General features: G+C 40.4%; 4 protein-coding genes across 4 annotated transcripts; 1 reads left to right on the top strand and 3 right to left on the bottom strand.

The window, feature by feature from the left end:
- Window positions 1–213: 213 nt before the first annotated feature.
- On the bottom strand, window positions 214–6,925 carry gls2b (glutaminase 2b (liver, mitochondrial)). Its single transcript, XM_076141117.1, has 18 exons — window positions 6,630–6,925; window positions 6,097–6,196; window positions 5,868–5,989; window positions 5,270–5,399; window positions 5,033–5,112; window positions 4,588–4,751; window positions 3,991–4,049; window positions 3,602–3,634; window positions 3,430–3,488; window positions 3,200–3,266; window positions 2,796–2,846; window positions 2,515–2,691; window positions 2,291–2,422; window positions 2,011–2,103; window positions 1,860–1,921; window positions 1,562–1,638; window positions 765–828; window positions 214–459 (listed from the first exon to the last, which is right to left on the bottom strand). Exons 1-18 carry the CDS (start codon window positions 6,788–6,790, stop codon window positions 306–308), a joined length of 1,785 nt encoding a protein of 594 aa, XP_075997232.1. The 5' UTR covers window positions 6,791–6,925; the 3' UTR covers window positions 214–305.
- Window positions 6,926–7,365: 440 nt separating this feature from the next.
- Window positions 7,366–12,034, bottom strand: rdh5 (retinol dehydrogenase 5 (11-cis/9-cis)). Its single transcript, XM_076141327.1, has 5 exons — window positions 10,223–12,034; window positions 9,778–10,100; window positions 9,435–9,693; window positions 9,134–9,297; window positions 7,366–8,834 (listed from the first exon to the last, which is right to left on the bottom strand). Exons 1-5 carry the CDS (start codon window positions 10,252–10,254, stop codon window positions 8,614–8,616), a joined length of 999 nt encoding a protein of 332 aa, XP_075997442.1. The 5' UTR covers window positions 10,255–12,034; the 3' UTR covers window positions 7,366–8,613.
- Window positions 12,035–12,581: 547 nt separating this feature from the next.
- bloc1s1 (biogenesis of lysosomal organelles complex-1, subunit 1) lies at window positions 12,582–15,184 on the bottom strand. Its single transcript, XM_076141329.1, has 4 exons — window positions 14,978–15,184; window positions 14,760–14,832; window positions 14,368–14,500; window positions 12,582–13,385 (listed from the first exon to the last, which is right to left on the bottom strand). Exons 1-4 carry the CDS (start codon window positions 15,036–15,038, stop codon window positions 13,275–13,277), a joined length of 378 nt encoding a protein of 125 aa, XP_075997444.1. The 5' UTR covers window positions 15,039–15,184; the 3' UTR covers window positions 12,582–13,274.
- A 225-nt stretch (window positions 15,185–15,409) lies between these two features.
- Window positions 15,410–27,942, top strand: itcha (itchy E3 ubiquitin protein ligase a). Its single transcript, XM_076141015.1, has 24 exons — window positions 15,410–15,508; window positions 17,082–17,157; window positions 17,780–17,921; window positions 18,247–18,371; window positions 19,284–19,415; window positions 19,664–19,712; window positions 20,003–20,187; window positions 20,540–20,849; window positions 20,966–21,061; window positions 21,201–21,375; window positions 21,539–21,608; window positions 21,744–21,828; window positions 22,009–22,137; window positions 22,331–22,403; window positions 22,657–22,728; window positions 22,850–22,938; window positions 23,176–23,335; window positions 23,539–23,672; window positions 23,938–24,078; window positions 24,186–24,306; window positions 24,508–24,612; window positions 24,697–24,793; window positions 24,884–24,956; window positions 25,306–27,942. Exons 2-24 carry the CDS (start codon window positions 17,133–17,135, stop codon window positions 25,403–25,405), a joined length of 2,688 nt encoding a protein of 895 aa, XP_075997130.1. The 5' UTR covers window positions 15,410–15,508; window positions 17,082–17,132; the 3' UTR covers window positions 25,406–27,942.
- Window positions 27,943–27,996: the final 54 nt, after the last annotated feature.

The raw sequence follows: 27,996 nt of genomic DNA on the forward strand, positions 1-27,996 counted from the left end.
TATTTCATAAAACTGAAGTGCTGACTGTCCTAATAAAATAAAAAGAAATGAAACTATATGTGGCAGATGAATAAAATATGGAAAACAGACGGTGTTTTCAATTTCAAAATATTTATTGTAATAAATTACTCTGAGGAAATCCATTTATAGGGAGATTACAATTAAAATGTAATATATTCAGCTTTTGCACATTAATTACATTCAAATGGTAAATTCAAGCTTTAATAAGGCACATTAAGCTCATTTATTACCAATGAACCGCAATGTTTTTACACATTTGTGCATCGTCAGTGGATTTAAAGAGATCACACCATGCCCTCGATGGAGTCCAGCTTTGGGGCTTCAGCGTCCATGTCCTCTGGTTCCTGCTGCTTGCAGATCTCCTGATACTCCTGTAGAATCTTTACCAGTTCATCATGACCAAACTGCATGGCATCGTCAACAGCCAGGTTCCCCCACCTGCACACGTGAATGACAGAAATACTGTGAGAGAGAAGTCACGCAAACGGGCTGGATCACACAGGAGACACAGTGGTCATAGCTTTTTAATTATGGATTTATAATGGATTCATTTATTCACACCTTGGGGTTAATCTATTTTTGTATTCCTGTCTTTAAGCGTGATCATTTTCAGTGCTGGAAAACATCCAGTTCTCCACAAATACAGTTTTTTTAAATGATAGAGTAAAAATAAGAACACAATTACAAAAACAATAACAAAGAATGACACTGGAAATTACAGAAACAGATGAAACTGATCAAACCTGTCTTCTACAAATGGATCCACTTTGCAGGTTTCAGTGAGGAACTTTACCACATCTATATGACCTGAGAATGAACAACAAATGAATGGTGGTTAGCCTTTTAATTATTATTATTCAAAAACACGTCAACACAGCCAGCATCTTTTAAAATAAACTCAAACTCCAGTTCAAAAACGGAACTCTCTGTACAATTTTGTCTTTGCTATATGCAAACTAAAGCTACAATAACTTACCAAAAGTAGAAATGATGTAAAAATAAACAAATGTATGATTATTCTCTCCAATCTATAATACGATTCAGAAGCACAGAGCTTTGTCTTGAGAGAAAACAGTTGTTACTCTGATTTAGATCTTGCAAATAAATGACCTGCTTACAAGGCCTTTCTGAAAAAACTGTTATTGCCGAGGTCACTGGAGTGGAGCATTAAATCTGTGCAGAGACCTAAAGAAGACAAATAAACCACCATACGGGATTAATTCATTAGTGGCTTTGTATAATGTGAGCCAGGGGCACTGTGCGTCTCCAGTTAATCATGAAAACAAATGGAGTGGAAACCAACCTAGTGCTAATTACAGCTGTGAGCATCATGACAAACTATTTAACAAGTGGAAGTATTTTTCAGTGTCACTCATGGATAAAGACTCTAATGTATTGGCGAGACCGCATATTGGGATAATTGAAAGATTTGAAGTTCTGGGACGTTCCAAGTCATTTGCATACACAACACTAAGGGACAGATTGACAGGTTGAACTGAAATGTAATTATCAGATTGTAAGATGAGCATGTGGTTCTCACCCTCTGCTGCAGCAATGTGTAAAGCTGTTCGTGAGTCGTAGTCTTTCTGTCCCATGTCCATTGACGACAGTGCAAACCTGGAGGATTGGGAAAAAGTCAAACAATAGGCTTCAAACTCAGATATTTGTGTAAATATGAGAGTCAATGGAGTGATTATTAGATATTTATACACCAGTAAGAAAAACACTATGGTAGTATGCTTTCTATAACATTACATTTATAAAGTCATTCTACAATATCAGTCATTAAGTTTTTTAAATATTCAGCCCTGCATTAATCTCTTTTGCTGGTAATGTACCTTCTCATGGCCGACACATCCCCACTGTAGGCAGCGAACATCAAGCTGAAAACAGACTTGTTCTGCAAAACACCAGAAAGCAAACAAACTCAAAGGAAGAAATACGCATTTAACACAATGGGATCTGAGTAAACTAACTCATCAAACTCACCCTGTCGTCATCACCCTGCCTGCGAGGATCCTGCTTCTTTACAAAGTGCCTCAAGTTGTCGTAGTTGTGGAAGTTGAACTGTGACACGAGCTCCTGGATGACAAAGTATGTACTAAGTGTAACGGATGTATTGCATTTTGATGGTTGAATGATGACTGAAGACGGGATGATTGGTTTCAACTGAAAATAACTTATGTGGCTCATCAATCACAAACCGCCTATCAGTCATTGGAGCAAGCGGGCATCTTGTCCTTCAGCAGATGCTGTTTCTTTAGCCTACCTGACAGAAGTATATTCCTCGAACACTGTTTCCAACCCTGTCCAGTGGTGGAGACCAACACATAACCCCCATAACGTTGGGGATCACCAGCAGCACAGCTCCAGATATGCCGGATTTGGCAGGTAGACCAACCTTGAGAATGAGAAAAAGAGGCAGGATGTGAAGAAATCTTATTGAAGGACTCGTCTAGTAAACACAGATTATGGCACAGTTGTGTTACTGACATGAAAAGCCATTTGGCCAGAGAAGTCATACATGCCACAGGAATGCATGAGGCTCAAGGTGTTCCGCACTGCCTCAGGGCTCAGCACATGCTCGCCTGTGATTGGACAGATCCCTCCGTTGGCAAGAGTGGCAGCCATGACGCTTCCCGATTGACAGGTCACCTCGATGGAGCAGAGCTGGGAGGGAGAGTCGGTTTGTGATTGAAACGATGGCAATTGATCGAAGAAGAGGCAATACAACAGTGACTGCTGATGTATGTGTACTCTGAGAAGCAGTTTACCTGGAAGTAGAAGTCGAGGGCATCGATCATATCTACTCCGTCTGGGAAACACTGGTGAATGACATATGACCAGAACATGACACCCACTCATTCATAGCACCGCACAAATATCTGCATACATGAATGAAAGTCTGCTGCTTAACATGATTTTGATGGCTTTCATTAGATGCCTATATGAGGAGCCGGAAATTAAACCACCAACCCTCTGGATACTGAAGAACCCAGTGTGATATTATTATATTAATGACGACTCGGATGAAAAACACAAACACCGGTCAAGCCTTTTCTTTGAGTTTTACAAGCTATTGACCTAAAAAAGCCGAATAAGCTTGAAATCAAGGCGATTACAACAGAAAACATAAAGGTTTGTGTCTCTTTCAGTCCTGACACCGTCTCTAACTGACCTTCTTCTCTTTCATATAGTATCCAATGGCAAAATTTCTGTCACCCGTTTCTTTTTCTGACTGGAACCTGAGACAGAGTCACACAAGGGGTCAATACGGAAACATCAATAATGCAATAAGGCAGTAAACGGGCAAATGTGCTATCATTATAATTCCTCCAACTGTAACGCGCCAAAGGAAAACACATAAAAAGACAAAAGGATTCATTAAGTGTTTTACAGCGCACTCACGTGGCATTGCTGAACCCCACATACTCCTGGCCTGCCATCCTCTTCACAAACTTCACAAACTGAGAGAACAAAAGACAAACTCTTGTGTTCTGCAGCATTTCGGTGCCCTGGCATGCAATAGTTTCACATTCAGGGACTTCACAGTAAAGGAAATCTAGGGCAACTTACTTACATAGTCAAACTTCTCTGCCTTATTTGAACCGGGCTGGTGGAAATGGAAAAAAAGAAAAATGAGTGATCACCGGCTTCATGCAAATCCCATATTCGTGTGCACTTAATAGGGCCATTGTTCTGCTAATTACACAATGTAAACCATTACATCAGTCAGTATCCTATTAATAGATGAAGCAATACATGAAGCAATAATGAAGCAATACACAGAAAGTCAAGAAGTCATTTCAAAGCACAGAGCTCAGGTTCATAAAGCATCACAGTGAGGAAATATATAAACATATACATACATCTTCATAGAAAAACAACCTACTTGTGTACTAAGTGAGTGTTTGAGTGCTGGACTGAACTACAATAACCCCGGCCATGATGTAGACGGATGTGCTTTACCTCGATGAGAGAGCTGATCACTATGGCTCCAGCATTCACCATGGGATTGTGGGGTTGATCTGGAAGAAAGGAAGAGCGATCGGACGGTGAGATTACGCACAAAGCAGACAAGGGCACCCTGTTATGAATAGCAGCTTTGTGAAAGGAGTGCTCGGGCACTTCAATCAATCGCTCAATCAATTCAATGGCTCATTGTCTATGAATGACAAGACAATATATGGCCAATTAAAATCACAAAATAGCACAGCAAACTCGACTCGTTTGATTAGTCGCACAAGCCAAGAGGTCATCAAGGGACCGGAATAATTTGTCTCTGAACAGATTTAAAAAACAATATAAGCTATACTAATCAATCTAAAAACTGATTCACTGAGTCACTGAAGTGATTTTAAAACCGGGGTGCTGAGCAAATGTGAAGATATTTTCTTTGTTGTCACTTCTCTGGCTTGTTTGTATCTTTGTATCTCTGGCTTGGCTTGTTTGCAGAACTACATATCTGCTCATAAATATGTAGACCGTCACTTCCTCGCAACTGCACAGATTGGCGGATAATGTGAGTATGTCCAACACAATGGCCCACCGTGGAGCCTTACTCACCATTGTCGTCGAGTGACAGCATGTTGAACTTGAATCCACTGGGCTCCTTGCCCACATAGCGGTGAACATTCTCTGTTCCCGCCCCATGGACGGCGATGGCGTACTGCAGGGGCTTCACACAGGACTGCAGGCAGAACGGCTGCTTGGTGTCCCCGACTGAGTGCCTAGAAGACAAGAACCAACCTGCACATTCTGGGAAATAATGTTTCTACTCCCAATAAAAATATTAAAAAAATAATCCAATTTTCATTTAAGTGCCTTGCTCTGGTAATTTGGCGCTCTTAATGGGAGCAGAGAAATCATCACCAAGTACACTGTGGAATTTACACTTTTTATCAATGAAATAATAAAGAAGAATAAAACAGTCTCTGCCAATGACACAGTAGTTTACTTTACTACTTTAATAAATCATACTGAACATGCAGCACAAACATGTTTATCTGACCTCTGGCCATCCACCGTACACAGAGACACACCCCACAGGTCTGGACTGAACTTGGCCAGCTGAGGAATGCAGTCTGCAACCTACAAATGGCAGATAAGGGAAAAGGGGAGTAAGGAAGGAGAAAGTGTATATCACAATATGTGAACATATTGTGTCATTTCCACTCAGATCTTTACAATACATCTGCATTATGGAATGCATTTTCTGTATCAAAGGGTAAACAACTAAAACTCTTACCCTTCCATCTGTTTGTTTCTGCACCATGTTATAGATTTCATTGATTTTTTCTGTGAAAATGTCAAATTCAGGAATGATAAACTTCTTTCTGAAGGCCTGGATCAGCAGAACAACATTCCCACCGACAACTCTGAGGACAGGACGACACAACACAGAGTTAATCAACAATCAACAATATCAGACTCATAAATATAAGCAAATATTTCACACACACAACCCGGTTGTTGATATATTCTTGTGCATTCTGCTCCACCTTCAGCATAACAGCAGTGATGTCATTTAAACTACCAGATAAATATTGATGTCATCATAACTGGCTGTGTTTTCTCTCTGTTGCTTTAGTTTCCTTTTTTGCCCATTTCTCATGTGTCTGTTTTTCTGTGTCTATGTATAAAAATAGTCTAAAATGGTTAATAACTGCATGGTCCTTGTTATGTCTTCAGATGATGACACAGAATAAGAGTGAAAATAGTCCAGTCTAATGCCAACACCTGGTTAAAGGGGAAACTGAACTGACAATGTCGGTAAATCTGTTTAAACCTTCTGGTTTCTGGATGATTAATAATTGAGTCCTTTCTAACACCATCTGCTAACTCACCTGCGGAAAAGGTCCCTGTCCATCATCACCTCACTGACTGAATCACTGACAGCCTTTTGAAGCTTCTCCATGCAGTCCTTGAGACGAGGGTCAGACGGGTGAAGGCCCCTTTTCTTCAGGGTCTGCAAGCAGATGACAAGGATGGATGGATGGATGGATAGATGGATGGATGGACGGATGGACGGATGGATGGATTGAGAGATAGTGAAATAGAGAGATAGAATCTTACCGATATAAAGTATGAGATGGGGACTTGTGTGTTCCCCTCTGTGATGGTGTAGAACAGCATGTCTTCAACTCCAGAGCTTGGGGATTTTGAGAACACATTCCTAGTGAAATGAGGGGGACAGATGAAGAACAAACATGTGCTACTTTAACTTTACAAAATTATATTTAAATATAAACTTAACAAAGTTGTTCAATAACACGGAATTATCAACAAGTAAAGTTTAGAATAAAGAAAACAATCCAATATATGCAACGTGTTGTGCCCTCCTGCTCTCCTTGACTACACATGTTCATTATCTCATGTTGCTTTTGTCAAAGTGCTGCTTGTCATGTTTATGGCTGATAAATGCTGTAATCATTGCCAACCCAACATGAGTGTTTTTAACTGCGATGAAGCTATTTCAAAGTTCTGAAGTAAGTCAACGTGATTGTATTTTTGTCTTATCCTTCGTCATGTGTGCATGTTTAATACAGGTACTACATTAATGGTAAATTGAGAAGGTAAACAGCTGTATTTGAGGCAGAAGCACTTACATCTTCAGATGGAAGTTGTCCATGTGGGAGGTGGGTCTCCGCTGGTGCGTGTTCGGGGGTTCGGTGCTCCGGCATCGCGTAGCTATGTGGATGTTTACAACTTTCTTGGCAGCATCTCTGAGCAGAAGCTGCACGGAGTTTGCCGCCCTCAAACACAGCATGGCTACACGCAAATCCGTCCCGACCCCTCTGGACACCTGATCCTAGCGATGGTGGATGTAGATGAAGATGACTATGGTGATGAAGATGTCATTGGCAATGAAGCTGACTCTGGCTGTTGTTTATTTGTTTTTAGCTGTTTGGTGTATAGCTGTAATAGCGAGTCAAATGACGCTTTCAAGTGACGAGCTGAAATATTGTTGCCTTCAGGGGTTCTCAGGAATTTTGTCCATTCAATAATGAACTGTCCTGTTTGGTCAGTGAAACGCATAGAAAATGACAATGATCTCAAAAGTGACCTTCATCACAATTAACCCCGCTGCATTCAAAGTCATGTAAAGTAAAGTTTTAAAAAAAGTAAACGTAAAAGTAATACAATAAGTGGCAGAAAAAGGACTGAAGTACACATGCTACATCAATAATGAAAAGACATAGAGATCTTTGTATTTTTAGTTGATGATCAGTTCAAAGTATCAAGCTAATAGATATAGTAGAATAAAAACACAGTATTTTGTTTTGAAATGCAATTTAATAGAAGTTGAATGTTTACAAGAAGCACTTGAAGGCAGCACTCAGTTAAATAAATCACAAGCAGATCACCTTGCCTGACAGGGGACTGACAGGTATAGTAGCCAATCACGTGTCAGACGTTTATTTCAGGAGAACAAAGTCTGAAAGGAGAACTGCTGTTATCAATCACTTTTGGAAAACTCCACATTTTATTGTCAGATTAATCAATATTATCAATCATGTTGTGGGATCAAAGTACAGTATTTGTTATGATTGACGCACAACATAACTTCACTCATGTTACCAACTCTTTGTGATATATATAGCTGAGAAAGCCCAATTGGCCTGTTGTGTAACCCAGAGGCCACATGCACACACGCTCCCTGTGGTGTTATTATTATGGACACTAGCACCTACACAAGTGCAATATCTTGGGCACAATATAACACAAATGTCTTAAAAAGATTAAACAGTTTAATATGAAAAATAGTCTTTGAAAACCATTGAGTTATTCTTCACATCATTTAACAAATCAATGCCAGGAGGAATCTCAAATAGTGACTTCAACATGCCTTCATCACCCTATAATGTACATAATGCATATAATTGTTTCTTCACCACCTTATGTGAATGTTTAGTGCCACCTGGTGACATTTCAAGGCAGATCAGTTTTCACCATTCAAATGTAATGTCTGGATCATCAGGTTTAATCTCCTAATTAATACCGGTGCTGGAAACTGATTGTCATTGCGTAGTGAATCACAAGGACAAAAGAAGTAGCTATTCTTGTATATTCAGATCTGTGTTCACTGGGGGAAAGGCAAAGAACAACCAGGAAAGGTCATTGGTCGAAACCACACACACAGTGACCGCCCTGTTACCCAAGTACTTAGTATAATTATAACACAAAGTATCAACTTTCACTGCCAAAAAGTTTGCATTCTTTTATTTACGTCCAACAGTAAACTGATCAATGATCAATTCCGAGATAAAGCTTTCCTTGATATTCCAAACCATGTTTATTTTGCCTCTGATTGGTCCACGCCAGGGAACATAAATACATTTGTGTGACAATTTGCAATATCTAAAGGCACTGTATAGTGTTAGCAGACACCATTCATCAAAATATACAGTGTGGTTGTTTTCTTCCTTTATGGAATATTTAGGCTTACATGGCAGATTATTAGTGCGTGACAAATGTAGATAAGGAATACAGGCATTTTAAAAGGCAAATGCCGTCATCTTTTACATCAGCCACCTTACTGTATCCAAATAACACCGGAAAACTGAAAAAGGCTCAAGCCAGGCATATTAGTTACACACTCTTTGAGGGCCGTGGCAGCACCAGCTTTAGGCCAATATCAACAACACAGGAAGGCATGTAAGAGAGGGGGATCCAAATAAACTTGGCATCCCAGCCGGCACTGTAACGGGTACGTGGGTAGACGGAGGTCAGCGCCTGCTCCATACAGTTTGTCACCTTGGTGAGGTCGGAGTCACACACGGCATTCATGATCAAACGCTGGACCTTGATGTCTGAAATATAGGGATTCAACAAACAGATATTATACTATTACTTTTTGGTGCATTCATGCATTTGTTTAATTAAAAAACTGGTGCTTATTGAAGATGTTTGTGCTGCATCTGACATCCTTAATTTGACATAGTTCCTTTTGAATCAGAGGGACAGTGAGAAAAAGATTTGAAGATAGAAGAATTCTTATGAGAGAGAAAATGCGCTGTGATTGCAATCGCTGATCATTTCTGCCAAATATGTGGGTCACGGCTAGGGTTAGAGTTAGGTAGATATAGGTATAGGTAATAACAGTACTTACACTTGTCCAGGTATTTGTCTCCATAGCTGGCTTGTACCTCAGGGGTGAGCTGGTCCCACAAGCGCTGCAGCTCCTTCTCAAGTGGGTCCAGGCTGGTCACGGCAGTCTTGAAAAACCCAGGCTCAATGATACACACATTGATTCCAAAGTAGTTGATATCCCTCCTGAAGACAACCAATTCCAAACACTCAACAGGAGAAAAAGCTACTTTTCTTGTAATATTGCATATTTGAGCCTGTGCAGTACAGGTTTATGAAGTACCCTCTTATGTCATGTTGAAGAGACAGTGTCAGATTTTTACCTTAGACAGTCAGAGAAGGACTCCACTGCAAACTTGGAGATGCAATATCCACCTCCATTTGCAGCCACCCTACCCAGCACCGAGGCTACGTTCACTATGCGGCCACGAGCTTTCTTGATGAGTGGCAGGAAAGTCATCGTCATGCCAATCACACCGTTCATGTTGACTTTGAGCGTGCTGTGGAAATCCTCTACTTTCATCCACTCTGTAGGACCCATGGGCAATGAACGTCCTGCATTGTTTACAATACCCCAAAGTCCTAAAAAGGAAACACAAGAACAGATTATGTCAAAATTGTATTTCGTTTTCATACCATCTGAAATTATGCAATTGTTATACGCACCATTATCTCCAACCTCTTTCTTGGCCCACTCCATGGCTCTTTCAATGCTGTCCTGACTGGTCACATCCAGCAGGATAGTTTTCAGATACGGTCCGGCCGACCTCTTCAGATCATCAGCTCCCTTTTCTGTGAGGCATCCGGCCAGCACATGGAAGCCTTTACGGTCCAGCTTCCTACACAGCAGGTTCCCAAACCCACTGTCACAGCCGCTCACAAAGACATATTTGTCCGTGATGTTCTCAATCTCCAGGCTGTCTCTGTACAGCCACACCAGTGCCCACAATACCACAACGGTAGCAGTGATGTACAACCATGCATTGTCCCTATAAGAGGTAGTGGTGGAGGATTTAGGACATATGGAAGGAAAAGTGTGTATCATTGACTTTGCATATTCAAAAATGCAAAAAAAAATTACTATCCAAACTTTAGGAATAATTATTCTTACCCTAGAAGGTCATAGAGAAACTGCGTATCCATATTGCTTTCAGAATTAGCCACAGGTTTTTGGTTCCCTAAACAATGAAATGAATACTAAACAAACAAACAAGCGAAGAAACAAACAAATGAACAAACAAATGCGTTACTAGATGTTGATTGCCCGAAGCTGATTTTCTGGAACAGCAAAGAAATTAGATACATAGCTAACCAATCTGTTCTCCATTTCATAATATTGTTAAATTATTGTAAAAATGTATAGTGTTGCACTTTAGCATTGTGATTGCTGAGCTTTATAAATAGCTATGGGGTCTGCTGAGTTTTTAAGCCATAACACTTCATTCGGAGCCTTAGTGTAAGTGCTCTTTGTACTGTAGAATTGCTTCAGGCACATGAGAATTCTTTGGCTAATACTCTTAGGGAAAAAAAAGAAAGGCATTTGTGAGGGGAGCATTGTTATGACGCATAGCTTTAATACCTGTGACAGAGCTGCTTAAGCTGCTCAAGACTGAAAAGTAATTAGTCCTAGAGACACAGAAGTATAAAGGTAACTTTCAAGGGTTACACAGTTATTTTTTGGCAATTTCTGTTATTTAATAAGTAAATATGTAGTGACACATTTACCTGATCACACATCATACAAAACGATTGTGCTTTTTGGATCAGATAAAAATATGCAAATACATAATATATCATGTCAAATGTTTTCATCTTACACATAAATTTATTAATAATAAAATGAGCCTGTGACCATTATGACCAAGTATTAAGCTGTGAACAAGTGTGACCCAGATCTACAATATTCAGATGCCTTGAATCTGTCATCCCCCTTAAAAATATCAATACTATTTTACTGATATCTATGTCTATTTAATAGTTTTGCCATAGTTTTTCAATTTCTTTTTAAAACTCAATGAACCTACCTTTTGGTGGATGTCTCCCTTCTTCACTTTCCCTTCGTAACTACTGGAGTGCCGAAACTCAGGGACTGGTCAGGGAGAGGTTTTATCCCTGAGGTTGATCCCTTAAGACAGGCCTGCAATTGGTAATCCCCAATGTGTAACATTTGGTTTGTATAAGTCTGTGAGATTGTGTTCTGAAAAAAAAGGTGGTGGCAGTGACAGACTGCACAGTGGATGTACAATCTGCACACACACCGCTAGCAGAGACAGTCAGTATCCACATTCAGATTGTAGCATCTTCAAATAGTCTTCAAAGCCAACTAGTCAAGAAATATTACACTAATATTTAAATTACAGGAAAATGTTGCCAGAACATATAAATATTCCTTGACTATTTGTAGGAATATGGGTGTTTAAAAGTTGTCACATGACTTTAGGTTTTAAGAATGTAAAATCAAAGTGAAAATAATCCCCCATGTTAAAGCCTCGGGTGCTGTAAAAACATGTGCATAAGCTCTTTGGTCCATTCAGTTCTTTGACCTCCTTCATCAGCTTGAAACTTATAAATCAGGCTTATAAAATATAATTTGTGAAATGGACCATCAGACTTTTTGATGCACATTTTGAGGGGATCAGTTTTAAAATCATTCAGTTATCAAAATATATTATAGTTTGATGTTTACTACAACAACACACACTGGGGGACAATGTTTTAAAAAAAATAATATGACATACATTATTTGTAGGCCACAGGTGTTTATAACACCTGTTTACAGCACAACAGTCGAAATATGCCAAAGTGACGTATGGTGGAACATGCAAATTGTGCAAAAAGTTTGTTACCAACTACTATTTGACATTGGCCTCCTCCTACGGGTGACCTGGTGAAGTCTACAGTTACCAAACTGTGAAGTGGATCAACTTAGCGGCCACGTGCCTTGTGATATAATTTTCTTTCACTGCGTCATGCTATCCATGGATTGTAAACTCACTTTATCCATGCAAGTATTCACCCACTACTACTGAATTAAGCAGTTTATTAGAATTTATCTTGCAAAGCTGTACTTATTTTTATGCGAGTACACGTTTAAGAGCCATCAACCAAAAACAAAACTTGATATTAGGAAGACGAAGTTGCCATCGCTTTTTTTTTTAAATTCAGATTTCAGGCAGCAAACTCTTTCACTGCCGCCTAACTCATTTAAATTATAAAAATTAAGTTTGACATTTTCCTTCTGCAAAGCCACACTGTAAGTCAGCCTCAATAGACTCCAATCCCACATTGTCCTCTTGTGGTTTAGTATTTCTATCCAAACTAGGTTTTCATCCTTGTCCTCAGTTTTGATTCATTTTCACATAACAGCTGCTGTGAAGCGCTTCAAGATTGTGTCAGTTCAGCAATTAAGGTTATAAAAAATAGTTGTGACTTGTTGTAAAATTGTTTTTCAAGTTTGAAAAGAACAGCACTGCAATTGTACAACTTTAATAAAAACAAAGCTCCATCACCAATGGGTAAGAAGATGAAAGTAGAAGAAAGTTGTTTGATAGATACAGTATATGGAGCACATATGGCCACAAACATCCATAACATATATAATTCAGGTATAAGGGGGTGAAAATATCTAATGTCAATTTCAAAATAAGTTAAAGAAGAGAGATATGTAAAAATGTGTCTGTAGCACCTTCAACCTATTGCAAGGAGCTATATTACATGCAATGTTTTAACAAATACCAGTCTGTAATTTAGTAGGTAAATATCTATTTCCAACTGTTCCTTTTGTTGGTGGTAAAAGTTCATCATCACTGTGATATAGATTGTGGACCTTTGTTACATAATACACTATCACAAACTGAATGTTCTGCTGTGTGGTTCGGTGGATCCAATTGCTGCTGAAGGAGGAAGAAGATGACCTTAAGTTACGACCTTCATTTATAGTCATGAAGAGTTAGCTGCAACGGATTTGCATTGTCCTTTAACTTAGTGGGCATCAGTATGAGCCCAGTCAGAGACACGTACAGAGTCAGTGTTGACAATGACATCCAGCATATCTGCTTGTAAAGGGCGACAGGAGCAGATTTTGGTTAGATTCTGGTTCATTCCGCCGGAGTCACGTTCAGCTGTAAACCTTCCAGTCAGTCAAATGTCTCTTCCCATGAGGCTTATGAGGAGGCTGACTGAAGCGGACCCTTGTGTACATACTCCAGAGCTGTGGCAATGGTCCTCATGTCCATTTCAATACTGCGAGCCCAGTTCTCCACATCCCCAATTTCCTATTGAAAAGAGAACAAAGGAATGATTTGAAAGATTACAATTGTGGACAGCTTCAGGTTGGAAGCGACAGAAAGAAGCAGAAACGTTAATGTACAACCGCCACACTTTATAACAATGTGGCAATTAACTGCTTTTGCCACATGTAAGTGCAATGGTCATGCTTTAAAAATGTTGAGTCACTCTTTACTCAATGATTGACTGGCTCGCGAGACGACGTAAGCTTGGTGGCAGTAATTCCATGCAGTTAGTTAGACGGAGCAGAAAGTCAACTCACACAGATCCAGGTAACTTTACGTCAGAGACTATATAAGAAATAAATCTGATAAAACTGTTTGAAGTTTTGACTTAAATGCATCAGTACTGTTGTTGTTGTTACTGCTATTTTGAAAGTGTGCAAAGTGGGCACAACATAGTTCAAAGAGTGGATGATACACAATAAAAGTAGTGTAATGCTCTTTGTCACCAATCGGTAGGAGAGAACAACCAATTGGACATTGGCTCTCTTTCTGAAAATCCCCTCTAAATTATTCAGTTTCTTTACATACAAGATTCTGCAGCAGGACCTTAAGCTTGTTTTCTTTCTGCAGAGACTCAATCTGCTGCTTTGTTACCTCCTTCTCCATCTCTGTAACCTGCTCTAGTTCCCTGACCTGTATGCCTTGTTCCACTGTGGCATGCTTAATATTTATGTGACTCACACCTAAACTGAGGGCCACTTTTCTCCCATTTCTGCAGATCCATAGAGAGCTGCTCCTTCTCAGAGGTCTTGAGCGGCTCATTTTCCATCCCTGCCACCGCTAATTACTACAGAATCATTTTTGCTAATTGTACACATGGGGTTCCCCTCCAAAGAAAACCCCTGATATTTAATATGTTAGCAAATTCATTTTAATTTATTACATATTAAATACCTTGGGGTTTTTTCTTTAAATAAAAAGCATAATTGCTCATTTCCAGGCTCCTTTAGTGGATGTTTCCTACCTTTAGGGCCTGATTGAAGCCCTCCACCATACTAATCCACTGGGCAGTCTGTTTGGAAAACTGGCTGGCCTGCACTTGGAGAGTCTTCACCTCATGGTCGAGCTTACGCTGGTTGACGTACGCTTGTGCGACTCTGAGTTAAAGCAGAAAACAACTATGAGAGGTGGCATTGTATTGTTAATGAAAGAAAACAGCCTGATGTCATTTATAACCTGTGAGGGAAGGATTTGCATTTGGGTTTGCTTTTCCACTACATATCAATATTCTACCTCGTGCAAATCTTCATTTAATCTTAGCATGTGTCATAAAGGAGGAGCAGCAATGGTTAAAGTATCCACCTCTTATTGATTAGACTGATTTCTTAATACTAACACCATAAAAACGGTAGCTACCCAACATTGAGGTGATCTACCAGGGCTTCAGTCAGGCAGGTGGCTGCTGCTATAGCGTCACGTCTGCGTCTCTCTGTGCAGGGAGAACAACAACACATACAGTATCCATATCGTGATGATATAATGTTAAGAAGTTGTAACAAATCTGTAGCTTCGTCATACTCTTGTCACCCTCAGCTTTGTTTTTAGCATTTAGCAGCAACAGCAACTTCACCCACCTTGGAGCTCCTTCCGTTCGTTTTGCTTCGCTTGATGCTCCTTCAGTAAACGAGACAACATTTTGTTTTTGGGGGAAATATTGCAGTTATTTCGCAAAATTCATTTAGGAGATTAACATGTGTGTTACACGCCGAAATGCTGCTATCAGCTGATTACTAGCATTAGCTGCAGTCACGGGACGAGGCTAGCAAAGTAGGTGTGTTCAACATGGCGCATACCGGAAGAGGAAGACAAAAATATTTCAAAGTTAGATTGTAATTGAGTTGAATTTTACGTTGGAAATAGTCGTGTATAGCATATTTTACTGCGTTAACACAAATGTTTTATCGTTATTGTTATTCAATGTATTATGTAAATACTGGTTTACCAATGTTTCAGACTAGAGATAGAGCCTTTATTGTGAAAACCAATGGAGGAAGTGATGTGTTCGTCTTGTGGCTAGCGGACCTGAAGCTGGCAGCAACCTGTCAACAACCCCGACTGAGCTGAGACTTTAGCCTGTGTGGCGGTCAGTCGTCTACCTCCCTCAGGTATGAACGAGTGAACGTAGTCAATAACAACATTAGATGCTTTATTGTGGTCAGAATGATCAAATCGAAATTGTGACCTGTGTGATGTTAGCTTTACAAACATGGCTAGCTAAAGCTGAGCAGCTGGTGCGTAGCACGTCGCTGAACAAAGTTGGTCCAGGTGACGGAACTTTTCAGTGTCTGTTAATAATTGACCAAAACATAATTTATTAAAACTTGTGAGCGTAAATTTGGAAAAGATTTTAGTGAAACATTGATGTTTTTGCTGTCAACAACACACTTCTAGCTTCCCAACTCTCTTGCTAACCTGGCAGCTCAAGCTAACCAGCAGCTGAGTCTGAGCAGTTTTAGTAAGCCGCGCGCTCTCCCTGACTCTGCACGTTCCAGAGACTCCTCAGCCTTCTGGTTCCGTGTGAATTACAGTTGTCAGTGATGTGAATATTGTCGGCCTCCCCTGTCACTTTTGTCACATATTAACCAGGTCCGTGTGTTACGTAAACCTTCGCCCCAGGCTCGGCTCAGGCTAAGTTAAGATGTTTGTGTCTTAATATAGCTTTAGTTAAGTCAAGACAGTAGACAATGTAACGAGTGCACAGAATGACAATAGACCGAGGATTGCAAAATGACAGACCTGAGTTGATTAAAAGTTGTATGTTAGACGTAAAGTGGTTTATCCTGGTGTTAAGTCAGGTCTTCAATTCATATCAAGGAGCGATGTTAAGAGTTTAAGTAACCTTTTAATAAGTAAAATAGCTCAATATGATTCTTAAAATATCAAACAGGACTCAAATTCTTACCAGAACTTTCTGTAAAAGATCACTGCTCGCCGATCTGTTGCTTCTCTCGCTTTACATCGCGCTTTCTTCAGCATGGTGCAAATGTTTTTGGAATTTGAATGGTTTTTCGCTCCATTCATGATGTCATGATTATGCGTTGCTCGGTTGGTTGTCATGTCAACTGTGACATAACTCATAATGGCATCGTTGAGCGTGCTAGGGTGGTACCATTCATGTTGCCCATGGATAGATAGATACTTTATTCATACCCTTGGGGAAATTCAATAAATCAGTCACCAATTTGGTAATGCAAATAAACAAAAACTAAATAACTACTAAATACCAATACAGCTAATTTCTTATGTTATTGGTCTCAAAGTAATGTGTTTACAAGGGTGGTTCCATTCATGTCTCCCACTACTTTAATTTGGTAACTGAAATAGAAAATGAAACTGCAAAATGTATGTAAATGAAAGGAAAAGCACTCCCCTGAACTATTGTTTTTAGCAGGTGTGTAGGTGATTGTAGGAATGATGCTCGTTTCAACTCCACACAAACAAATGACAAACACACACATGCTCTCTGATTGTACAAGTGAAAGAAAGATAAGATGTCACATACTGACTTATATTACAATGTTGAATTTGCCTATCCTCTGATAATGTGTGCTGACCATAAACAGTAGAAGTCTTAAGTGTATTTTCCACTGACTGAAGCAACCTTATAGCCTAGTCATTCTTAAGTAGGTTACCTGCATAGTGTGTCTGTGTGTTTACGTCTGATGTCATTGGTTCCAGGTGTTGCAGGTCCTCTCGGTGAAGTCATACGAAGCAGGTAATGGCTTAACCATGAAGGCCCAATTGCAAGTAACGGGTAAGTCAGCATTATCATATATTGTATGTCAGTTCAATTATCAAAAATGGACAATAATTGTGGTAGACAGATAATGTGCTTAGAACTGTTACACTTACACCTCATTTACCATTTATACCACCAGCCTTTCAGTCTACACACATGAGAATGTTGTATTCTTTATTTTGGATCAACATAAGGTGTTTACTTGTGTAAAGTTCCCTTCTGTGGGAGATGGTAGAATGGAGGCAGGGAGCGAAGGACTCAAGCTCCCCTCCAAGCCCTCCATTCTACCTTTCCTCCCTGTCGTTGGTGACATAACTTGCCTTAGCCACAGTGTTTGCCACGGACATGTGCACTCCTAAAGCCTGGTTAAGGGTTTACATGGACATGTAACCGAGCTACTCCATCAGAAATCTACATCGGTCTAGCGTTTTTCCTGTAGTCTGTTAATTCAGTTATTCAAACCAGGTTTCTTGTTGAAATGACATTTGTGAAACTGAGTGATTGCCAAAGTGGGGAATAACCAGTTTACTGGAGGACACTTAAACCTGCTGATTGACTTAGCAAGCATCTGTGCTGAATTCTCAGTAAAACTGCTGGTCTGTAATTAACATCGGTGTCGCTTTTTTCTCATTCCTAGTGCTGTCGGCCAAGCTGAAGGAAAATAAAAAGAACTGGTTTGGTCCCAGTCCGTATGTTGAGGTAGCTGTGGATGGGCAATCAAAGAGGACTGAGAAGTGCAGCAACACACACAGCCCAAAATGGAAGCAAGCTGTCACAGTGTAAGTGCAGTACTTGTGTTATGTTTGTCATAGGAATGGAATCGGCTTAAACAAATGATATATATGCTAATCAATGATGGATACATTAGTTATTCCCCCTCTTACACACACATACTGTATGTATACCTGCATGTAAACAGAGCAACTAATCTAACTGCATCGTAAGCCATCAAGGCATAGACTCTGAATCGTCTTCCTGTTTTACTCAGTCATGAATGATCATGTTTTGAATGTGCTTAAATCTTCTCTGCCCTAGTTCTTTTCTTTCCTACTTCATCACGTGTTCTATTGACTCATATCGTGAAAATGTGTTTATTTCTTACAGAATTGTGACTCCGGTCAGCAAGGTGATCTTTCGTGTTTGGAGTCACCAGACTCTGAAGTCGGACCTCTTGTTGGGAATGGCCATTCTGGAGATCAGCGAGATCCTTAAGGCCAATGACTTGAAATGTGAGTTCACCCTCCTCTATTTATCCAATGAGCTCATCTTGTTTTTAAGTTTGTTTCTCTAAATGTCAAAGCGTAAAGTGTATTGGATCCTAGTATAAGTTTCCAGTCACTTTTACCCAGGCCCAGATAGGATATGATATATACATCTTTCTTGTTCAGGATCTGATCATGGCAGCAATACTACCGGTCAGCATGTGGTCATCATGTGACTTTTTCTTCACATTCTTTATGACAGCTGCCTGCAATCATTTTCCTACAGTGAACAAGACTAAGATCATAAAAGGGTTAAACACAGAGCACATATTATAGACCTGAGTCCAGCTGTAAGGAAATGTACTTCATGTGAAAGAGACTGGAGAGTACTTTGTGATTAAACTTTGAGCCAATGGGCTCCAGCTATCCTCAGCCTGAAAGAACAATGTGTTGCTATCTCCCTGTGGGTCCGCCATCAATTAGAGAAGAGGAGGGATCTGGTATCACTTTCAGCCTCTGTGGCAGCCATGGCATCTGTTTCAGTCTGGATGTGTGTGTGCGTTGGAGCTTGAATTGGGCCTGAATTTATTGTCCGAACCCTGCCTTGAATTTTAAGGGCGCTGCAGTCTTTAGTCTGTTTGATTCGCACCGTTGGGTTTACGTCTTTGGTGCTTCCTGTTTGGAGAGGTGAGAAAGCAGCAATCGCACTCGGGTGCAGAACAATGAATGAATGTCTCGGAGCAGTTCAACTCACACCCTAGTCTGGTACTTTTGAAGTGCAGGAGTAATTTCACCTGGATTCAGCCAAACTTCAATTTATGTGCTCAGAGTCCTGCTGTGAACATCTGCGTTTGTGTGTGTTAAGATAACCTGTGAGGTATGTTGACAGGAAGCAACCTGTTTTGTCTACTGAACAATATGATTCTCTCCATGTTCCAGTGTGTGAGGTGGTGCACACACTGCAGCTGTGCTCTGATAGAGACCCCCGGGATGTTGTAGGTGATTTGTCAGTTTGTCTGGATGGCATGCAGGTGGACTTAGAAACCCTCTCCTCTGCAGAGCAAGAACAAGGTGAGAAACCACACTCACACTCACACATAAACACACACACACGCAGAAACAAAATGATTTACGGAGACATTATTTAATTGTATGTGATAAAGACAGTGAAATGTTAGAATCGGAGAGAATATTGGCCCTTATCCCTACATAGCATGGCTACTTTGGCAATTTTTCACCATCATCTCCCTACAGGCTGGCTACAATCCCAAATTAATTAATGTAAATGATTCCTGCTGATTTTTCTTCTGTCTTTCTAGCTGCTTTCCTAAATGGAAAACCAAGACAAAATGCAGACACTGGCAACAGGTCTAGTACACCTTTCTAAATTTAAGGTTTTAAATTGGATTTTTTTTGTGTATGTTTGTGTGCTGTATACTATATTTGGTCCCTATAGCTAAATGTAAACTTCTCAGGAATGACCCAAATACTGTGTCGATCTTATGCTGAGAAAGACTTTGGTAAAATGTAATTTATCATTCATTTAGGCACAAGAACTACCAGCTAGGAAATCTCAATTTTGTCACACAATACAATATTGAATTATGACTGTTGACCAAGTGTAATGTAGGTTTAAGTATTGTCATTTTGATCCATAGGTCAAGCAGAGACACGTCTCCCTCCAGTGATTCAGAGGAGTGGGTCATTGTACCTAATGGTCACGTTGTCAATGGCTCGGGTTCTCCTTCCGACTCTCCAGGCGGCTCCACAGCCTCGCGTCCTGCTAGACCGGCCCGCCCTCCTCCTCCTCCTCACACGCCACACAGACCAGCAGCCTCACCGAGTAAGACGAGCACAGACGAATACACCAGGCACCGCATTAAAGCATCGAAGAAACATGGATCTAAAGTCTTCATAGTCGAGTTATCATTTCATTTGGTTCATCTCTACAATTCAGTTTACAACAGGCCTGATGTCATTCCTACTTGGCGAAGCTTATAAGCATAACATTGGAAACACATTTAAACATAATTTAATCCAATACACTACTACTACAGCTACTACAACTCTTTCATGCACATCAGTTACGTGTACTTCCTTTGTTTTAGGTAGACCATTGCAATGTCAGTTAAAGTATTTAATTGAATGCGTTCCTCCTCTGCTTTTCTCTCCTCTGTCTTTCTCTCTCTCTCCAGGTTCTTCCAGCAGTTCCTCTCCCAGTGAGCTGAGTGAAGACCCACCTTCAGATGGCTCCTCTCAGGCATCTGCCAGTGGCTGTTCAGATCCACAGGATGAGTCGAATGCAGGAGCGGCAGGAGCGGCAACAGCAGCAGCAGCAGCAGCAGCAGCAGCAGCAGCAGCAGGAGCAGCAGGAGCAGCAGGAGCAGCAGGAGGAGGTCCTCCTCCTCCACACACAGCCAATGGCCCCAAACCTCCAGCAGCTGCCCCTGTAGCTCCGGCCCCAGCCAGAGTTACACCCATGAACACTGGTCCCATGCCACCGGGGTAAATGGCACAGATGAACATTTACTGAAGCTGTACTAGTTCACTTTGTTGTTAGTAATTTGTACTTTGGCCTCTAAACTCTGTTTCCTTTTCTTTGCTCACTTGTTTTGTCTTAGGTGGGAGCAAAGAGTGGACCAGAACGGACGCCTTTACTTTGTGGATCACATTGAGAAAAGAACAACCTGGGACAGACCTGAGTCTCTGCCTACAGGGTACAAAAGCACATTATGTCATCTATTATACTGTGAATATTACCATAGTTCTACTCCAGCCCAGGTCTGCTGGACACTGCAAGTTTTGATCACTTGGTCACCTCAGCACTTACTACTTTTTATTTGTCCATCGTTCTAGCTGGGAGCGCAGGGTAGATCCTATGGGCAGGGTGTACTTTGTTGATCACATGACCCGTACCACCACGTGGCAGCGGCCTACGCAGGAGTCGGTGCGAAACTATGAGGAGTGGCAAAACCAACGTAGCCAACTGCAGGGGGCCATGCAGCAGTTTAACCAGAGGTTCATTTATGGAGTGAGTGCACTCACTGTTTACTGCACAACACTGTTTAAACATACTGTTTCACTTTCTTGATTGTCAACGTATACCACAGTTCCACACTCCAGCAGATAGGAGACAGTGTCAGTGTTGCTCAAAGCTTTTATCAACATGTGGCCCTTTTCCTTTTCTTTTGCAGCTCCAAGATCAGCTTGCAGCCACAGCCAATAAAGAGTTTGACCCATTGGGACCTCTGCCACACGGTTGGGGTGAGCATCACTCAGAGTTTGATAGTTAACATCTAATATTATGTTGAATGAAATACAATTCTCGTTTTTATGAACTTAGTTGTGGCATTAGTAAAGATGTATGTATAATATTATCTGCATGTGTTTTTTTTTCAGAAAAGAGAACAGACACAAATGGCAGAGTTTATTTTGTTCATCACCCAACTCGGGCAACGCAGTGGGAGGATCCCAGGACTCAGGGGTGAGGGGTTTGCCTGTGTCTGTCTTTGTACATGTTCTACATCTACAACATCTGCATCTTTCCCCATAAGCATGTATATAAACATTTGTCATACAGAGGGCAAGTGAAGCTGTACTTTGGATCATTTCCTGTAGGAGGTACTGTACTTGAGTACTGTGTATTCCCTTGTGTCTTGTTCAGGCTCTTGAATGACAAGCCCTTGCCTGAGGGCTGGGAGATGAGATTCACTGTGGATGGCATTCCCTATTTTGTGGACCACAACAGGAGAACTACGACCTACATTGACCCTCGCACAGGCAAATCCTCACTGTAAGTTTGCGTGAACTGATTTACATGGATTTGTCTTAGTCAACTCTCACGCTCAGTGTTACAAAAGACAGTGGAAGCATAAGATGTGTTCACTTTTTAAATCATGGGTGTGTTTAAGGATAGAGGACATTCATGCATGCAGTATGTTCATTGAATGTTCTTGTGGAAAATGTTGTTCTGGTCCTTTCCACAGTGAGAACGGACCACAGATAACTTACGTCAGGGACTTCAAAGCCAAAGTTCAATACTTCAGGTTCTGGTGTCAGGTATGTTTCATCTGAACATCTCAGCACAGCATTCACACGCTACCCCAAGTGACAAACTGCTTTGTTATGATCGGCAATGTATTTCTCAAAACATGGGTGAATAAATTGTCCTCCCTATAAATATATTAGATGGCTTAGACCTAGATTTTGGGTTTGCCTAATGAATCATTTTGAATTATGACTCTCTCCTACTTGCCTCTGTGCCTCTGTTGTGTAATCGTCAAGCATTTCATCACGTTATGTCTTTCCTCAGCAATTGTCGATGCCTCAGCACATTAAGATTACAGTCTCCCGCAAAACCCTGTTTGAGGATTCCTTCCAACAGGTTGGTTACCCTGTAATCAAATGAATACATTGTCTTTTATTCAGTTAACATGTGTGCAACAGGTTGGTTTTGACAACACTATATTTGTTCATGTGTTTTGTCTCTTCATCTGCATTTAAAGATCATGAGCTTCCACCCCCAAGATCTGAGACGGAGGCTGTGGATCATTTTCCCAGGAGAGGAGGGTTTGGACTATGGAGGAGTGGCCAGGTAATATCAACCGAAATTCATTTAGGCTTCCTCCTTTATGACCGTTAAGGTGTGTTACCTTCTGTGTAACTGTATCTGTATTGACACCACCCATAATCTTAACTAATTCTGTTGTAATCACGTCTTCTAAATTCTTATCGCATTCCTCGTTCAGTCTGCAAGCCGCGTTGTTGAACCAGTACATCAAACACTTTGTCTTTATTTTTCTGAATTGTTTTTCTGTGCCTATACCTTCAGGGAATGGTTCTTCTTGCTTTCTCATGAGGTTCTGAACCCCATGTACTGTCTGTTTGAGTACGCTGGCAAGGACAACTACTGTCTGCAGATCAACCCTGCTTCCTACATCAACCCAGACCACCTCAAATACTTCAAGTTCATTGGACGCTTCATTGCTATGGTACTTGTAGTATTTGTCATGTATTACTCGCTTTCACATCGACATTTGATTTCAGCTGTGAGAAATAGGTTTGCCCTACTGTTGCTGTTGCTTTTGATGCTGTTACAACCTGATGATGATGATGATGATGGTGCAGCAACTGTACAAACCTGATCTGCTATTCCATTACTCTTCAGACTGATATCTTGTGTTTTCCTCTCTAGGCCTTGTTTCATGGTAAATTCATCGACACAGGCTTCTCCCTGCCTTTCTACAAGCGTATTCTGAACAAACCCCTGGCTCTCAAAGACCTGGAGTCCATAGATCCAGAATTTTACAATTCGCTCATCTGGATCAAGTAGGTTTTGGGACACAGGGCTTAATGTGTAATTTGGTGTACAGGTATATTATAAAATGAGTAATCCATCACTAAATGATGGCTGTAAACATGATTTGTTAATGATAGGGAGTTCTTGTGTAATGTGAAGGATGGGCTGGATTTTTGAATGATCATGTCTTGAAAGATCGATAAACATGTTGACTCTTTTGACAGTTTTATTTTTCTTTGTGTGTCTATTTTGACATTTGTTGCACTTTGAGTTATTAATGATTGTCACCTGCAGGGATAATAACATAGAGGAGTGCGGCCTGGAGATGTTCTTCTCAGTAGACAAGGAGATCCTTGGTGAGGTCACCACCCATGAGCTGAAACCAGATGGAGGGAACGTTCAAGTAACTGAAGAAAACAAGGAAGAATACATCAGGTACTGCTTCCTCATTGGTTCACATCGTCTCCACCGACAATGCTTGTCCTAATTTTTGTGTCACGTCTCATCACATCAACATCATGCACATTAAACTGTCTATCCAGGTTAGTGGCAGAGTGGAGGCTGTCCAGAGGTGTGGAGGAGCAGACTCAGGCATTCTTTGAGGGCTTCAATGAAGTTCTACCCCAGCAATACCTTCAATACTTTGATGCTAAGGAATTAGAGGTACATGAGTCAAAACTGTTATTCTTCATAGAAAGCCAAAGGTATTCAGTGAAAAATGAAATGCCTATTTGCACAGCATGGCTTTACCATAACTATGCCGTAATACAGCAAAGAAGCAAAGGATAACACCTTTATAAATAATGACCTGAAAGCATTGAAAAGGTTCAGCTGTAGGCAGACACTTGTCCTGGCTGCCTGCAGGTGATGCTGTGTGGGATGCAGGAGATCGATTTGGTGGACTGGCAGAGGAACGCCATCTACAGGCATTATGCCCGCAGCAGCAAGCAGATTGTCTGGTTCTGGCAGGTGGCTATTTGTGGAAACTCTTAAAGGATCATTTTGAACACTGGGTTTCATATTTGCTATTAACAAGGATGGCTCCTTTGACAGTTTGTGAAGGAAATGGACAATGAGAAGAGGATGAGACTGCTGCAGTTTGTCACTGGAACCTGTCGGCTTCCTGTGGGGGGCTTCGCTGACCTCTTGGGTATGTAAAACAGCTAACGCATACACACAATTACACAGATGCACACACAATTGTTTTGTTGATTTCTTTCTACTTTAATCATTAATATAGGGAGCAATGGACCCCAAAAGTTCTGCATTGAGAAAGTGGGCAAAGAGAATTGGCTTCCACGAAGTCACACATGGTAAGACTAGTTTTTTATTTTCATTTGATTCTGCTGAAGGTTTCAGAGGTATTTCTGATCTGATCCAGGATTAAATGTTCATCACCAATCCCTGTTAGTCATCAATGATTCACTTAGTCTTTAATCCTTCTTTTATGCTGGTCTTCAGTGAGTCATCGGAAGTTTGTTTTCTTCATTTTATTCCGATTTCGTCATTTTATTCTGATTTCGTCATTGCATCCAAATGAGTTTGTAATCAAATGTCTAGTATAATGGGTTAATGCTTGATTTGTTTTAAGGAATGCAACACACCTGTGTGTGATTATTACTCATGAACAATGTTATTTTCTGCCTCATTTGTCCAATGTAGCTTTAATCGTCTGGACCTCCCTCCTTATAAGAGCTATGAGCAGCTGAAGGAGAAGCTCATGTTTGCCATAGAAGAGACGGAGGGCTTTGGACAGGAGTAACACCACATGGGCACAAGTGACAGGAGGGGAAACGGGCACAGTGGGTTTGGAGGAGCCATATCCATGTTTGCAGCTACCACTTGTCTGTCTTTTGACCTCCAGACGAGAGTACTTTGCGTCAGATGTTCCTTACATCCCAGAGCTTAATTAACTGGTGAATGGACGGATAAATTATATGCAGGTGTTTATTTCACCCACAAATGAATCTTAGTCACCCCAAGTTTCACCTCTCAACCGTATGATCAGCCCCACCCTCCTCCATCCGGCCACACACACACACACACACACACACACACACACACACACACACACACACACACACACACACACACACACACAGCACAGTTCGACTTCAAAACAGGAGGTGGAGGCATTTATCTCCGAATCATGTGTGCACTCACTGTACATTGCACAAGTGCATATTTTCTACACGTCCTCCTGTGTGTTTGCAGTAGTACTTCAGTAAGTTCTTAAGAGCCACCTCATCTGGCCTATGCACTAAAAAATTTAAGTTGTGTGACACAAATAACCTTTTTGTGCATTATGATTCATGCAAATCTTCATATCTGAACGGCACATACGGTTCTGAGTCTGTGTGACCCAAAGCTGTATTTTCATTTTATTATTATTATTATTTTTAAGTTAACTGAACTGACAAGTGTGCAGAAGCTCACAGGGCAGTTTCGTAGTAATGTTGATAATATGATGTTAATTGCAGTGATAATTTTAAGTCCTTTGACATTGATTTCTTAACTTTATAATAAGTTAAAACTAGTTTGCACATGAACAGTAAGACAGTTGTGATTGTTGTTAAGAGAGGCTGTATTTTTACGTGCAATAGTTTTTTAGATAATTTTTTGCCAACAATATAGCCAAACAGAGGTTTGATTAATCATTTTTGATAGGGATTTGGTATGTTTAAATGTTTATTATTCATTTACATCCCCATAAGAAAATGGGGACATCCAGTGAGAACGGTTCTATTCATAGTTTTGATTTGACAGACCTCCTCACAGACGAGTCTGTGCTCAATGTGGGATCAGCATAAATCAACTCCTACTTCCTCACAGTAAAGTTCAGTGTTTAAAGTGTTTTCCTAATGTGTAAGAAATGTTACTGATGAAGTGGGAGATTCTGGTTATTCTGTATAATAGAAACGATTAATGTCTCTCTTGAAAAATGAATCCCACCTAATCCCACTGAATGGTAGCTACTTCTGCGGTAGATGTTTAGAAGTAAGCGTTACCTTAGATCTGTGTTAAGGAACTAATACACCTTATGTAAATATACTGACAAAGTAGAAATATGTTTCAATATCTCAGTACTTGTGATTCCCCCAGGCTGTTTTTAGCCCGATGAGGTGCAGGCATAGGTTGAGTGTTAATGTTGAAAATTGGTTAGTAGCAAGTGGCCCTAGTTTTATAGGGCATGAATTGTCCAGATTTGTACAGTGACACCCCCCCAACCCCAACAAACAAAGCTAAGAAACTTACCATGGAACTAAATTATTCAATGATTCTTTTTACGTGTTAAATTCCCCCCAGATTTATACACTGTAATCCACATTCATACATGGTTATAACTTCATGATCTCTGTATCCTGTTAACATGATCAGCCAGAACATTTGGGTTGATTTGAAAGGCTTGTCTGTAGTCAATCATCAGGCTCTGTAGTATGTGTATATGTGTTGTAAATTCACATGGTATATATTTTCACTGTGTATCCCAGATTTTTGTTTTAAAATTCAGAATTAAAATTTCTGCTTTAAGTGTTTGTTAAATCTTAGGGAAGAATCCACAGGGGTTCTAAACTGAACTAGTATGATAGGAATTCCGTGACTCAAATAGCACTTAGAATACAGTTTGAATACTCTTTCTAACATCACATTTGCTCAACAACAAACAGTTCTTTTATCCAATAACTGACAAAAGATGTTGGAAACACTCATCATTCCAAAGGGAGCTCGACTGTGGTCAGCACCTCTCAGCTCAGGTCACAGGGAACAGACACTATACAGTAATGGATACAGAAATGGATTTGTACCACTAACAGCAGCAACATGACGCAACATACAAACCTATTTCCAGAATAGGACAATATTCTGATTAAGTCATATTTGTCTCTTACTGGCAGTCGTTCTACACACAGACACAAACAGAAACTGTGTCATTGTGGAAGGAGATTGTTGCAGGGCTTTATTACATTTTTATAGTTAAATCATTAATTACAGTGATGATGCATTGACACTCTGAAATTTGCTGATTAACCAGTTCACTGTTTTATTTTTAAATAATGCTGTGCTCCCCGATGGTGGGAGAATTCAATGTATAGAAATATGCAAAGTAGTAATACTTGCAGTTTTAGTGATTGCATTGTAAATCATGTTGATGGTGTAATCACTGCATTTGTTTTCTTTTGGGGCTCTAATGTTTTTGATAAATGGAAGTTAATAGTTGAATATTATTTATTATTAGGACAGGTTCATGTAACAGTGGAGTTGTTTGAGAGACACAATAAAAGTATGGGCTCCTCCAGGTCACTTGTGAAGTGCAATACTTATTTATAGTGTTTTGCATATGTTACATTTTAA

The sequence above is a fragment of the Genypterus blacodes genome, unplaced genomic scaffold (genome assembly GCF_046128005.1).
Source record: "Genypterus blacodes isolate CSIRO-AG114 ecotype Tasmania unplaced genomic scaffold, CSIRO-AGI_Gbla_v1 ptg000017l_1, whole genome shotgun sequence".
Lineage (NCBI taxonomy): Eukaryota > Metazoa > Chordata > Actinopteri > Ophidiiformes > Ophidiidae > Genypterus > Genypterus blacodes.

What these genes read in the sequence shown, in the direction of transcription:
- rdh5 (XM_076141327.1), bottom strand. Translation starts at nt 10,254, where the DNA reads ATGGATACGCAGTTTCTCTATGACCTTCTAGG. An exon ending in GAAAGAGGTTGGAGATAATG is followed by an intron (nt 9,694 to 9,777) that starts GTGCGTATAACA and finishes TTTCCTTTTTAG; the next exon opens with GACTTTGGGGTATTGTAAAC. An exon ending in TCCTTCTCTGACTGTCTAAG is followed by an intron (nt 9,298 to 9,434) that starts GTAAAAATCTGA and finishes GGTTGTCTTCAG; the next exon opens with GAGGGATATCAACTACTTTG.
- itcha (XM_076141015.1), top strand. Translation starts at nt 17,133, where the DNA reads ATGAAGGCCCAATTGCAAGTAACGG. An exon ending in AATGCAGACACTGGCAACAG is followed by an intron (nt 19,713 to 20,002) that starts GTCTAGTACACC and finishes TTTGATCCATAG; the next exon opens with GTCAAGCAGAGACACGTCTC. An exon ending in GAGGATCCCAGGACTCAGGG is followed by an intron (nt 21,829 to 22,008) that starts GTGAGGGGTTTG and finishes TGTCTTGTTCAG; the next exon opens with GCTCTTGAATGACAAGCCCT.
- gls2b (XM_076141117.1), bottom strand. Translation starts at nt 6,790, where the DNA reads ATGCTGTGTTTGAGGGCGGCAAACTCCGTGCAGCTTCTGCTCAGAGAT. An exon ending in CCATCTCATACTTTATATCG is followed by an intron (nt 5,990 to 6,096) that starts GTAAGATTCTAT and finishes ATCTGCTTGCAG; the next exon opens with ACCCTGAAGAAAAGGGGCCT. An exon ending in ACTATATGAAAGAGAAGAAG is followed by an intron (nt 2,847 to 3,199) that starts GTCAGTTAGAGA and finishes GTCATTCACCAG; the next exon opens with TGTTTCCCAGACGGAGTAGA.
- bloc1s1 (XM_076141329.1), bottom strand. Translation starts at nt 15,038, where the DNA reads ATGTTGTCTCGTTTACTGAAGGAGCATCAAGCGAAGCAAAACGAACGG. An exon ending in GTAGATCACCTCAATGTTGG is followed by an intron (nt 14,501 to 14,759) that starts GTAGCTACCGTT and finishes GCTTTAACTCAG; the next exon opens with AGTCGCACAAGCGTACGTCA. An exon ending in GCTTCAATCAGGCCCTAAAG is followed by an intron (nt 13,386 to 14,367) that starts GTAGGAAACATC and finishes TCTTTTCAATAG; the next exon opens with GAAATTGGGGATGTGGAGAA.